This window comes from Tursiops truncatus, chromosome 15 (assembly GCF_011762595.2).
Source record: "Tursiops truncatus isolate mTurTru1 chromosome 15, mTurTru1.mat.Y, whole genome shotgun sequence".
Classification (NCBI taxonomy): domain Eukaryota; kingdom Metazoa; phylum Chordata; class Mammalia; order Artiodactyla; family Delphinidae; genus Tursiops; species Tursiops truncatus.
The window spans coordinates 47168067-47182525 of record NC_047048.1 but is presented as its reverse complement, the minus strand read 5'-3'; the positions used below and the strand labels follow the sequence as shown (position 1 = coordinate 47182525).

The following is a 14459-nucleotide window of genomic DNA, read 5'->3' as shown; positions in this document are numbered from 1 at the left end:
GGATGCCTAATTTATTATTTTCCTGATTTTGCAATTTGGACATGTGAGTACAACACGCTATATATATCACAATGTTTATGATAATGAAGGAGGATAAACCAATTTTTTGAATTGGTTTAAAAAAATACGTTCTCTTACGAAAAAGATTTTAGTGTTTGAAAAAAAGAAATGTGCATGAAGAATAGGAGAAAAGTCTTGTAAAAATCCAAAAATGCACTACTGGTAAAGAGATGAGTATATATTTTAAGTTTTCTAAATTATAAAGAAACTCATGAAACATAATATATGACCTCAGATAAGACGTTAAAATGTGTAATGACAATGTACTTTTGTTCCTCCTATCAAAGCTAATGCTTATGAATTATCAGAGTTTTAGCTAAGAATTTGGTCATTAAAAGAAAATATTTATCAAATATAATTTCTCAAGTTGGCAGAAAACCACAAGAGTAGACTCCCTTCAATCTCAATTTTTGATGGCATTCTGCATTTGACAGTAAACCTATGATGTCAGAAAGAGTGTAAGCATTCCCCAAAGGGATAAAATAAAAGAACATAGAACAAAAGCTTCTTTTTTTAATCGTAATACTATATACCACATATAATTTTTCAATAATAGTCACATAGACTGTAGGCTGATGATACCAACAAGTTAGCTTAGAAATTCAAAGAGAAGAAAAGGGAAATTTGGTTTTTACAGATAGCATTTTATCAACCATTATATTTAGTAGAGAGCCAAACCAACTAAAAAAAGTACTATGACATTACTTGTTGAGAACTGGGCAGTAAGCTATAATGCCACCCTGAAGTTCACATACCACACATGCAGCCACAGTTTGCATGAAAAAGGAATAATTCATGAAACCAAGTTTGTTCAAAAATAACCATGAATAGGAAAAGTCACATCTGAATCATTGTAAGAGCTTTTATATGTGTGTGTCTGTGTGTGTGTGTGTGTGCGTGTGTGTGTGTAATTTAAAAAGCTCGACTAAAAAGGAAACCTATTTATTTCTTTTCCTTACTTAACTAAGCATTCAGTCTATAATCAGCTGGTTAGCATGAAGTATTATTAAGGAACTATTTTTACAGTACCCATTTTTATGGATTTTGTACGTTACACAAACAGTGGGTTTTTTAAAAAAAAAATGCACAAATCGGTTATTCTGTTTTATGCTTCCTACATTAAGTCAAACCAAAGCTCTGGATCTTGGCATAATGGTAATACAAGTGGAAACGAAAACATTTTAATTTTCAAAATGTCTTTCAATTTTACTCTATCACATTAAAGCCTCATTTATCAAAAATAGATTTTTAAAAGAACCCTACACTTAAGATAATTTCAGAGTTTGTTTCAAACTACAAAAAAAAACTGGAAAAGTCTTGATTTTAATAAGTTGCTAACTACTTTAGAAAAAATACATAAAAACAAATTATTTAATCCAGTGTAAAATTACTTTTTTAAAAATCCCTCATTATTGCAGAAGGTCACAGATATCAAACATAACATCACTCAAAAAGAGAGGGTTATTTTAAAATTCTGTACAAATGGTTATTCCTGTGTCATTTTAGAATATTTTATTTAAGGTAATTTTACCATTAATAAAAGTTAAATGTCAATTAAAAGAAAATCACCCAAACAGTACAACAGAAAAATGGTCTAAAGCTATTAGCAGATAATTCACAGATTAATATAAAAGGTCAAGTTATATTTGAAAATTTACTCATCAGAAAAAGACAAATTAAAACTGGAAACCATTGTTTTTAATCCTTGATTATAGAAAAAAATTTTTAATGTGATAATAACCGGTGGAAAAAGATTGCGGAGAAGACTTCTGGTTTCTGGTCCAATATGTAATGACTTCAGAGGTCACCGCTCTATCCTAACAAGTAAAAAGCTAAAGAAACTGAAAAATCAACAACTCTTCTTAGATCCGTCAGAAAAGTGAGATCAAAAGGTAAACAACTTCCCCTACAACTGGAGAGACAGACAGTCATATATAGAGAATCACAGCACCAGAGCAGAGCCTCATGAGCAGAAACCGCCACAGGAACCAGTGCCTGGGCAGGAAAACCAGAACTGTGACTGAAGAACCACCGGAGTCTTGGAATAAGTCTGTCCTGATTATTATATAAAATGTTTCTAAGTATATACTGCAGTGAGAATCTCTAGATATATTATTTATGCAAATCTTTTTTTTTGTTTAAGAAAAAACAAAGGAAGCAAGAAAGGAAGAGTATCGTGATGCCTTTCCACAAAGGTGGCTAGCTTACCACAGCCATCACCAGAAAGGATTTCGACCAAATCACCTCAATAGAAACTTCCGATCCACCTTTAATAGCTTTAATTTATAGTTTCAACTAAGGACTAAATTGCTTTACGACTGTACTTTCACATACACAGTTTAGATTGGCCTGTGAACAAACCAGGGACCAAATAGAATTTTGGAGCTAGAAAGGACTTTGGGGACCATCGAGCTAGGCCCCCTCGTTTTATACACGAGGAAACTGAGAACAAAGAGGCTTGTCCTAAAACCAACAACTAATTTCATCACTGTTAAAACAGGAAAGAACCAGACCTTGCTTCTCATCCAGGTCCCTGGTAAATTCAATTTATTTCATTCTAATCACTTTGTAAATATCATCCATGCTTCTTGATAGTTCCCAAGTGGTCCCAGAAATTTTTGCTTTTCCAATCCCAAATCACCTGATTAAAAAGAACCACATATTTACAGGTGTAATACGGTACAGAATTCATAAAACTTAGCATGGTGGAGGAATTTAGAAACTGTCTCTTGTCTAACTTTTTTTTTTTTTTAAGAAAACAAAACAGAACTTAAGTAACTTGATAGATTCAGTGAGTCAGACACAGAGTTAAGAGTGGAACTCAGCTGTCTTAACTCCCAGGACACTGTTTTTCTGTATTCCACATTTTATTTTGCTTAAAAAGGTGGGGGGGGCAGTGTGACCTTGCAGAATGAACATCCACTGACTAACCAGGTGACTTTGGACAAGTCACTGAACTATTGCAAAATGTTTCTTCAACGATTTAGTGAGCAGGGTTGATGAGTTCTGAAATTTCTGATTCCTTTCCAAGAGTCTGGAATTTTTAAGATGAGTGTTCAATATGAATTAGGTCATGGGATCCAGTGGAAAAATGAAGTACTACAGCCCAACTCTCTGAGGAGTTTCAAGAGTTATACAAAGAGGACAACAAAGCATCAGAAGAGAAAGGAGTGGAGCTCAGGAACTCCTCAGCATGGACCCAAATCTGGAGATGTACAACTAGCTAGTGAATCTGTGGTTTCAGACACAGTAAAGAGTTCAGGTCACTCTCAACAAGGAGAAAATTACCATGTGCCGTCATCACACACCCATTGCAGGGTTCCCAGGAAGTGAACTTCTCCTGAATGTCGAGTTTTCACCTCTGGTGAAACTGGTATAGCTGGGCAACTAATAGCAAATTACATAAATTACACAAGCTGTTCAGGCCAAGAATTTGGTTTCCCTTAAAAACAGCATTCCACGATGGCAATTGTTAAAACAAAAGAACAAGGAGACCCAAGTCTGATTCTGATATATTTGAAGCTGTAGTAACATGAACAACATCAACCTTTTTCTGAAAGATCACCAAAGGCAGACCTCAAAGTCCATTCCTAATGCATTCCTCAGCTCACAATTTGCCATCAAGTGATTCTTACCAGCATGCATGTAGTTCATACCGTTATCTATGTTTTCATGACCTCAGGTGAAATAACTGGAAGAAAGCACCTGTATAAAATCTCTTCATATTGAAATGTTTTCTAGTTATTCACTCTGTTCTTCCTTCAGATAAATCCAGTTGTTTCTTGCCTATAATGTGTTTTTCTTTCTCTCTCTACCCTAAAAATCTTTCCTAAGAGGGCATAATACGTATTATAGGCCTAAGCAACAATGCTTATAAATCTGAGGAAGTAATTCAGTTTTTTTTAATAAATTTATGTATTTATTTATTTTTTTTATTTTTGGCTGCATTGGGTCTTTGCTGCTGCAGGCGGGCTTTCTCTAGTTGCGGCGAGCGGGGCCTACTCTTTGTTGCGGTGTGCAGGCTTCTCATTGCAGTGGCTTCTCGTGTTGAGGAGCACAGGCTCTAGGTGCACGGGCTTCAGCAGTTGTGGCTTGCAGGCTCTAGAGCGCAGGCTCAGTAGTTGTGGCGCACGGGCTTAGCTGCTCCACGGCATGTGGGATCTTCCCAGACCAGGGCTCAAATCTGTGTCCCCTGCATTGGCAGGCAGATTCTTAACCACTGCGCCACCAGGGAAGTCCAGTAATTCAGTTTTATTCCCATCCCTGGAATGCTCCATCTATCCCACCAGTTGCATGCTTATATTATAAAACTTATATTTTATCCTTGAGTGGATTTTCATAAATTCTAAGTAGAGACAGCTTTGAGATGAAAAATGTTTTAAACAGGTAAAGCCTAAATTTTGGTAAATAGTTTGGGGCAACCCTTGCTTAGCCAGGTCCCCACCAGTATCCTAAGGGTAGGGCTGGGGTAGGGGTGTGACTGGACACCTTGACATTTTTGGGAAAACTAGAAGAAAAGCATTGATTCCTGGTATGGGTTTCTGTTCCTCTTCCCAAGCTGGTGAGGGTGGAAGAAAAAGAGGAGCCAGTGACAAAGCCCTAGATTCAGAGGATCCAAGAACAGATGAGGCTTAAAGGAACAGGAAGCCAGGTAGGGACGTTGCCCATTGCCATGCCACCTTCAGGCCGGTAAGGCTCTCTAGGAATAGAGTGGAAAAGTAGCCTGATATGCTTGGGCCAAGAGGGCTTGACAATCCCCTTATTATTCTATGTTTTCAGACCACCTGACCCCATTACCACTAGCATCTGCTGTCAGTGGATGCTATGTGTACTGCAGAAGCCAGAGGTTACAACAAGACCACAGACACCACAGTGAATTCATCGGGGAGAGAGGCCAGTGACCCATGGGGAGGTGGAGCACGAGCCCCATCCCAGCACAAGCCAACAGAGGGAAGAGGGCGGCCATGAGCCAGATGGTCCCTCCACAGTGACACAGAAAGTCCCTGGAATCCAGATGCCACCCAACGAAGACAAAATGGCAGCAAAACAAATATAAAGTGCCATGTAAAAAGAGACCAGGCTTACATGGAGCGGACTAACAGAACGAGGAGAGACCAGGCGTACATGGAGCGGACTAACAGAACGAGGGGAGACCAGGCTTACATGGAGAGGACTAACAGAACGAGGGGAGACCAGGCTTACATGGAGCGGACTAACAGAACGAGGGGAGGCCAGGCTTACATGGAGCGGACTAACAGAACGAGGAGAGGCCAGGCTTACATGGAGAGGACTAACAGAACGAGGAGAGACCAGGCTTACATGGAGCGGACTAACAGAACGAGGAGAGGCCAGGCTTACATGGAGAGGACTAACAGAACGAGGAGAGACCAGGCTTACATGGAGCGGACTAACAGAACGAGGAGAGGCCAGGCTTACATGGAGAGGACTAACAGAACGAGGAGAGACCAGGCTTACATGGAGAGGACTAACAGAACGAGGGCGAGGAGTCAGGCATTAAACCGAGTTAGAGAACATTAAAAGAGTTACAACAGGCACCCTGCCTGCACTGTCCACCATGGGCTGGGGAGAAGAGTCAATGTAGGTGTGGGACATCTGGTAAAGTCTGCCCCAGACACAGGCCCAGGACGCAGCCCTGCTGTGACCTGGCAGGCTGGGCCCTGTCGACATGGAAACCAGAGGTCCCCAGTGGTTACACACAGGTGCCCATCGGGACTCCCTGGGCCAGGCCCTGCACAGCCTGCACACAGCCCTTGTGGCCCAGGTGGTCACACACTGAGCATTCGTCCCCTCTGCAGGGGCCCTGTGGCCTGTGTGTCCTGCAGTTCTGTGTCCTCTGCACGCCCCCTTGATGCTGGGCTCCCACGGCATACCCAGCCACCAGGTGCTGATTATCTGTTCCCCATCTACACTGTACTCCGGAGGGTGGCCTATTGTTTGCCCAGCAACTCCAGACCAGTCCCAGCCAGGCCAAACCAGTGAACTTCTCTGCTACCTGCTGAACCACACCTTCTCCAACAAGGTCTGAGCCCCTCCCAAGCATGTCCTTCCCTGGACACTCTCAGATCTAGGGCACCACAGAGAGCTTCTTTACAGCCTCCAGTTACTCTTTCATCATAGTTAACAATTCCTTATATTAAACTCCTCCTGATTAACCTAATGTATGGTTTCTACCTCCTGACTGGACCCAGAGGGCTACATACTCCTAGCAGCAAAATCTATCAATATTTCCACTTCCTCCATGGACCCCTCCCTCAAAATCACCACTTCCTCTCCATGGCCTGGACCATTCCAGCCCCTAATGTCGGTCTCCTATAGAGATGGTCTTGGACAACCTGAGATCTACTTTATAAACCCTCCCCTAAAACATCATTTTATTGATCAACTTAAGAAGACATAAGGGTTCTCTCCTTTCTATCAGATCGAACAGGAACTCCTACACAGAGATTTTAAGGCCCTCGGGACCTGGCCTCACCTGGCCGATCCAGCCCCGCTGCACATCAGGAACACTTCCCTCTAAGTGAGAGTCATGCAGGTGTCAAGCCCTCACCACGCCTAACCCCACTGTCATGTCTGGGCTCACACTCCTTTCTTCCCCACCTTTCCCGGCCTCCTGGGGCCAGTTCTAGGAGTTCATCATCCATGAATCCTTTTCAGGTGATTTCTTCCTACACTTTCCTCTGTGTTGTCCTCACCACATAATTAGCACCTTATATTACCCTGTCTTGATTCTCTACATGGAGACACCCCCCAGGTTAACCCTGTGATACTCTTCCCCTCATTTATGTGTTCATGGCTTATTACCCTAACTTGTTTTTTGGGTTTTTTTTTTTGTTTTTTTGTTTTTTATGGGATAGGGTTGCTGGGAGGAGTTAGAGGAGGTGTCTTTTTTTTTTAATTCAATTTTATTTATTTATTCATTCATTCATTTATTTTATTTTTTGGCCATGCTGTGTGGCATGTGGGATCTTAGTTCCCCAACCAGGGATCGAACCCATGCTCCCTGCCTTGGGAGCACGGAGTCTTAACCACTGGACCGCCAGGTAAGTCCCCCTTATTTTTAACTACATTTTATATTTTTTATACAACTTCACAAGCCTTTACCATAGTGGTAAGCTCAATGTTAAATGATGGGAAAAACCCGAGTCAAATAGTTTTAATCCACAGTAACAGTTATCTACAGGGCCATTGCGAGGCTACACAAAATCTTCCTGCATATTAGAAAAAGCCATCCCTTCCTCCAACCAGATGCAGCCTCACATCAGGTTATATGGGTTTGGCAAATGGAGCCAGGCCAGATTTCAACTCAACCCTAGACAACTGTGTGTGGCAGCACTGGATTCATGAATACAACACTAACTTTTTTTAAAAAAGAGTCAAATTGCATTACAGAAAAACTTTTAAATGAGGTTGCCCCTTGAATTTTGTTTTAGTAGAATTTTATTCCACTGTGTATGATTCTAATCCTGGACAGTGTCTCACAACTTGGGCATTACATTGGTTATATGGTAAATTTCATGCAGTAGTAGCTATTTTGATGGAATTTCTTTTCACAGCCAATGTTAACTTAGGGTCTAAGTCCATGCTAAACCCTGGACCTAGGTCTAGCAGTACAAATGTGGCACCTGACTCATGAAGCTTACAGCTCAGAGGAACAACCTCTATTTACAAGGAAGTAATTTTCTTAATGTTATACTTACTGATAAACTTGTTTTGCATAGTTTCCAGCAGAGCTTGGTGGGCATCTTCAGCTTGTAAAGCGTGTGAACATTCTCTAGCCAGTATGGTGCGCACAAGATGCTCTCCACATCCTAGAAAGCCAAGGAAACCAAGAACGGTTGAGGAAAGGCAGTACTAAACATCCTTCTTGTCTTACTAGCATTAAACCACCCCTATGCACCACTGAAGAAGTAGTTATGTTAGAGAATAATTCAGTGAGGGATGAAATGATTTCTACGAGCAATCTAGTAATTTTAGTAAAGAGATTTGACAGAAACTAAAGAAACACATGTCTAATCTTAAAAGGAAACAAAGAAAAATAAAAGGAAACCCCTTTTTCATAGGAATTATTCATATAATACATGAATTTAGACTCTCTACCTAGGAACCACCTAGGGTTCTGTTTCATTTCCATTGCTGGATAACCACAAAAAACTGTTTTATAATTTCTATACAGTAGGCCCTTGTTGGTTATTTATTTTATATATGGTAGTGAATATATTTTAATCAAAAGTTCTTAAATTCATGAAATTTAAACCAACACAAACTGATATAACACACATTTTCTGTTTGGCTAGTAGGTACTGTGACAGACATTAGGCACTAACAACAAATCTCCCTTAAAAATGTTATCTGTAATTGTTAAATCATGTTGGTGCCATTCATTTCAGAAATTTTCTCTGCATATGTACACCTCTCCTCCTTCCCCCCCCTTCCTCTGCCCCCCATATATACATGCATGTATGTATACACACATATATGTATATTATGTATACACATACATTATACACTCATTGCCAAAAATACAAACTGTTCGAAACTTGTGAAAGTTTTGTTTTTTTTTTAAATCACCTATGTTTTGTCAGAAATAACTTGCCTGTATTTTTTGGTGAAGTAAATGTAAATCTCCTTCAAGATCTTTGTGAGTATCTACACTTAGATCTTCATCTAGGTATGCAATTTAATATATTACTTTGTGGGCAGGATTATGGTGATCCTTATTTTGTTAAATGTTTGCAATATTATTTTTATAATCTGGGAAAAATTAAAATAAAGCTAATAGAAAAGAAACCATTTTCGACACTTACTATGTAGAGACACTGTGTAAGCTCAGGAAACTCCATAAATTTTAATTCCCTTTGTGTATGTATTTGATGTTGAACAGTGAAATGTTATACTTTAGAACAATAATAATTGTTAGGAAACTGGCATATTATAAGCTAAATGGGTGTTCAGAAGGTTATGTACACATACCTCAAGGCAAACAGCTAAACCACATGAAGTTAACATTACAGCAAAAATACACAGTATGTGTCAGACTTTTTCCTCTGTAGTTATACAGGAATATATAGGGTTTTCCAATGCTTGACTTTTTTCCAAGAAATTTAAAATTATGACTTCTATTCTGACATATATCACCTTTAACATAAGAGCCTTGACACCAAAAGCTTGTTCTGTAGGTTCCAGTCAAAGAAAAGTTTGATTTTATGGTTTTATTCACAAATTTCCAAGGTTTCTTAGAATATGCTGCCATATAGCTGAAGTGTGATTCAGAGGCAAACAGTTCCATTCTTTATTCATAGATATTAGAAATAAGTCTTTCAATACATCTTCCTTCTGTCCTTAATCATGCAAGCAAGAGTGTATTTATATTGTCAGATCTTAGCAGAAGACATGGATTATACAAAGAATGAAGACCTAACTACAAACCTAGAGGGAAAGTGATAAATACCAAATTCTAAAAGAACTTAGAAAAGTACACAATTATTTATCATCAGTAAGAATGACTAAATAGACTGAAATACATAGTGAATTCATAGCTTATGTTTTAAAAACACCTTTGGAAGATGCTATGGAAGCAATTCACTATTCTGAAAATGGATAAATGAAAGAAAACAATCAAGCATTTCTCTGTCCTTCCTATAGGAACTGCGTAGCAGGGTAACCAGAAGGTTTATGAAGGAAAATTTTCTCCATAGTAGTATCCCAGTTAATAAATGAAGAAGAAATTAACAAAATTAGAATATAACCGTTTGTAACCTATAATTTAATAATTGCTATAGGCAACAATCGTCAATGGCTGCTAATATCACAAAAAGATATAAATATTACATGTCCCTTGATAAAATTACACCTTTGTAGTCTTGCCCCACACCAAAAAAATTACACCTCAATCTGATCAAGCCTCTAAATTCAATTATTAATTTCTAGAAATAAAGAACATCTGCAAAAAACCTACAGTTAACTTCATACTTAATGGTGAAAGACTGAATTATTTCTCCCTAAGATCAGGAACAAGGCAAAGATGTCTGCTTTTATCGCTTTTATTCAACAATACACTGGAGGTTCGAGCCATTGCACTAAGTCAAGAAAATGAAGTAGAAGGCTTAAAGATCAGAAAGAAAAAGGCAAAACTGCTCCTATTAGCAGATGATATAATTGTTTATGTAGAAATTCCAAAGGAATCTACAAAACCACCACTAGAGGTATCTCTCCAGATTCTTCCTGTTTGGTTAGGAGTCTAGGGCAAAGGTTGGAAGCAGATTCCTGCCTGGTACTTATCAGTCCCCAAAATATGAACTTTATTTTCATTTCTTTCCCCATCTGTTCACACAACAGATTGTTAATGAGCACCTACTTGGTGCTAGGACCAGAGGACACAGTAGTTGGCAGAGGTGCTGCTACATTTTGTCAGATCTCCCCAGAGGTGTTGGACCCCTGGTTGGCTACTGAACACTCAGTTAACTGCCAGTCTGGCCAGTCCAGATGCCAGTGCCTTGACTGTGTGCTCTACAGACCAACCTTGAGGATTTAGCTGAGAACTCTGGACTCATCAGAAACCCTGGACATTGCCACAGCCTACTGAGAGCCAACCTCCATGGCCATGTCTCTCCCTCGAATCCCAAACCTTAGCCCAGTCGCAGCTCACTCTTTCCTAGTGTGTTTCCTATTACTGAGACTCCAGTATGCCCCATACCCAGACATCTGAATTATAATACATTTCCTTGGCATCTCAAAGTCCACATCAGAATCACGTCTTGATCTGGTAGGTGACAAGCAGTGGTGGCTTGGCGGTGGATGTGACCTTACCCCAACATACTTGAAGCAAGAGGATGCAGTCCATTTTCATAGGACTCTAAAGGAGGCTTGTGACCAACATGGTGCAGATCTCTACCCAAAATTTTAAAAATGATGTGACGATGACTTTTTTATAGCCCATCATGGGGAGCGGAGGGGTATTGGGGGTATCTTTTTTGATGACCTTGACTCTCCCTCCAAGGAGGAGGTGTTGCACTTTGCAGAGCTGTGCCCAGGCTGTCATTCCTTCTTACATTCCCCCTGTGAAAAAGCACTGTGATGACTCTTCACCCACCAGGAGAAGTTGTGGCAGCAGCTCCAGAGAGGATGGTATGTAGAATTTAACCTGCTGTACAATCAGGGTACAAAGTTTAGCCTCTTCACTCCAGGATCCAGGATTGAAAGCATCTTGATGTCTTTACCTCTAACTGCCTGATGGCAGTACACGCATTCGTCCTCAGAGAACTCCACAGAAGCTAAAATTCTGGAAGTTCTGTGCCATACAAGGGTACACTGATGCAGGCAGAGCAGCCTTCTTGGGTTCTGGGGGATACACAATGCATACCCCTGCTCCACTAGCCAGCACCACTGCCACTGTGTGGCACTTAGTCACCTGTGTCTTACAGCTCCAGTCTTCTCCACCGTGGAGTCTGCCTCCTTGGCAGGTGGTGAAATGTGTTTTAAGCACCACAAGCTTCTGTTGGATGCTATCTGTGGTAGGTGGTGGGATGGCAGCTTGTCAGAGTCAATTGGTCGATGTGAAGTCATTTATAATTTTAGAATCATTTTATATGACTAGTTTACAACAATGATGTTGAGTTTCCAAGAATTGGTTGAGGGGATCTAAATATTATAATATATTATAATTTGTACCCGGAAACTTCTCGTGCTATTTTTGTTTCATATGTTTTTTAAAGCACTAGGTTCTGCCACAAAAATCTGTCATGGGATACATTTTATTTTCATTAATTCAATGAGGTTGAGACTAACTAGTAATTTTAGAAAGCAACTGAAAATGAAGGTAAAAATTTTACTTTGTCGTTACTGAAGTTTATTTGTTCATAATCTTTATATATCTTTCTCTAGAGATCATAATAATCATAATTTTACATAATGTAAAATATTCATTTTTATAATGATATTTAGGAACACTTGAAATTTTCTTCATCTCTGCATGCATTACAATCCAGTGATTACCTACAGTTAACTCTAAAGTGACATCACTGTTACTTAAATAAGGGATATATAAGTTGTAATTTTTGTAGAAATATAGTTTGTTGATGTTGAGATTCTCTGCACTTCTGAATGTGAAAGCTTACACACTTGGATTCTGATATTTAAAAATTTCTATTCCAGACATTTCTATATGGAAGTTTAGACTAAGAACAACCGTGGGGATGTGATTTTAGGAAATGTTTCTCACTTGGGAAATGAGGAACATTTTCCTTCCTTAATTAAAGCAGACATAACTAGTGTAAGAAGTATGTAGGCAGTTTATAAATATATTTCCTTGAAGATGGACTAATTGAAATCATCCTCTTTTAAAGTTAGAGATTTTGCAACTCTTACCTTTGCTCTAAAGAGAAAATCACAACAGAGTTCTCAATAAGACTTCTTTGTTCATATATAATATGAATGCATTTTATTCATAATATATTGAAGTTTGTAAAGAACAGTATCTTCCTACATGTTAGTAAGCATTATCTTGGAATACGTTGAATGTACGATAGTGTGTGACTCTTCAGAGGTGGAAAATGCATGAGTTCAACTATCTCACAACAGGTGTGCTGATAAATTTTATTATGAAATATGACTAAGAAATGTTTCTATTTTTCATTTTTTCCAGGGTAATTGACATTGGAAAGATAAATATTTCTTACTACTAAAACCACAGTTCCTCATTCCTAGGTACCTTACCCAAGAAAAATATAAGTTTTGCACTTGAATTTTCATAGCAGCTTTATTCTCAATAGCCAAAATTTACAGCAGCCTAGAATGATAAAGAGAAGGAAAATGAGGAGTTGAGAAACCTAAAGTATAAAATGAGAAGATCCAACATATTTATAGACATTTTGAAAGAGAAGAGAAAGAATGGGGGAGGGGGCACTAATCTTTGAAGAAATAATAAATATGTTTCCAGAATTTAAGCTATAAGGAAATCCTAAAATTAAAGATGCATACAGAGTTCCAAAAAAAGTAAATAAAAACAAATTTATCCTTAGGTATACCATAGTGAAAAATGCCGGAAGAAAGACAAAGAGAAAATATTAAAAACTAATCACAATGGACTTAATTGATACTGATAGGACATTCCATCCAAAAACAACAGAATACACTTTCTTCTCAAGGGCACATGGAACATTCTCCAGGATAGATCATATCTTGGGTCACAAATCAAGCCTTGGTAAATTTAAGAAAATTAAATCGTATCAAGTATCTTTTCCAAGCACAATGCTATGAGACTAGATATAAATTACAGGAAAAAATCTGTAAAAAAATACTAAAACATGGAGGCCAAACAATACACCACTAAATAACCAAGAGATCACTGAAGAAATCAAAGACGAAATCAAGAAATACCTAGAAACAAATGACAATGAAAACACGACAACCCAAAACCTATGGGATGCAGCAAAAGCAGTTCTAAGAGGGAAGTTTATAGCAATACAATCCTACCTTAAGAAACAAGAAATAAACAACCTAAACTTACACCTAAAGCAATTAGAGAAAGAAGAACAAACAAACCCCAAAGTTAGCAGAAGGAAAGAAATCATAATATCAGATCAGAAGTAAATGATAAAGAAATGAAGGAAACAATAGCAAAGATCAATAAAACTAAAAGCTGGTTCTTTGTGAAGATAAACAAAATTGATAAACCATTAACCAGACTCATCAAGAAAAAAAGGGAGAAGACTCAAATCAACAGAATTAGAAATGAAAAAGGAGAAGTAACAACTGACACTGCAGAAATACAAAGGATCATGAGAGATTACTATAAGCAACTATATGCCAATAAAATGGACAACTGGGAAGAAAAGGACAAATTCTTAGAAAAGCACAACCTTCTGAGACTGAACAAGCAAGAAATAGAAAATACGAACAGACCAATCACAAGCACTGAAATTGAGACTGTGATTAAAAATCTTCCAACAAACAAAAGTCCAGAACCAGATGGCTTCACAGGTGAATTCTCAAACATTTAGAGAAGAGCTAACACCTATCCATCTCAAATTCTTCCAAAATATAGCAGAGGGAGGAACACTCCCAAACTCATTCTGTGAGGCCACCATCACCCTGATACCAGAACCAGACAAAGATGTCACACAAAAAAGAAAACTACAGGCCAATATCACTGATGAACATAGATGCAAAAATCCTCAACAAAATACTAGCAAACAGAATCCAAGAGCACATTAAAAGAATCATACACCATGATCAAGTGGGACTTATCCCAGGAATGCAATGATTCTACAATATATGCAAATCAATCAATGTGGTACACCATTTTAAAAAATTGAAGAAGAAAAACCATATGATCATCTCAATAGATGCAGAAAAAGCTTTCGACAAAATTCAACACCCAT

General features: G+C 38.5%; 1 protein-coding gene across 8 annotated transcripts in view; it reads right to left on the bottom strand.

Moving 5' to 3' along the window:
- The window catches only part of TASP1 (taspase 1), a 239744-nt gene that overhangs the window by 85228 nt on the left and 140057 nt on the right, over positions 1–14459 (bottom strand). For 6 of the 8 annotated variants that reach the window (XR_012326209.1, XM_073792645.1, XM_073792646.1 and 3 more), the window contains one exon: positions 7779–7889. Coding sequence is in view for 7 of the 8 variants with exons in the window: in XM_073792645.1 (XP_073648746.1) it covers positions 7779–7889 (111 nt within the window). In the remaining variant the exon portion in view is untranslated. Of the gene's footprint in view, positions 1–1384; positions 4253–7778; positions 7890–14459 lie in introns of those variants that run through there. The other 2 variants (XM_073792649.1, XM_073792647.1) reach the window with 2 other exon arrangements.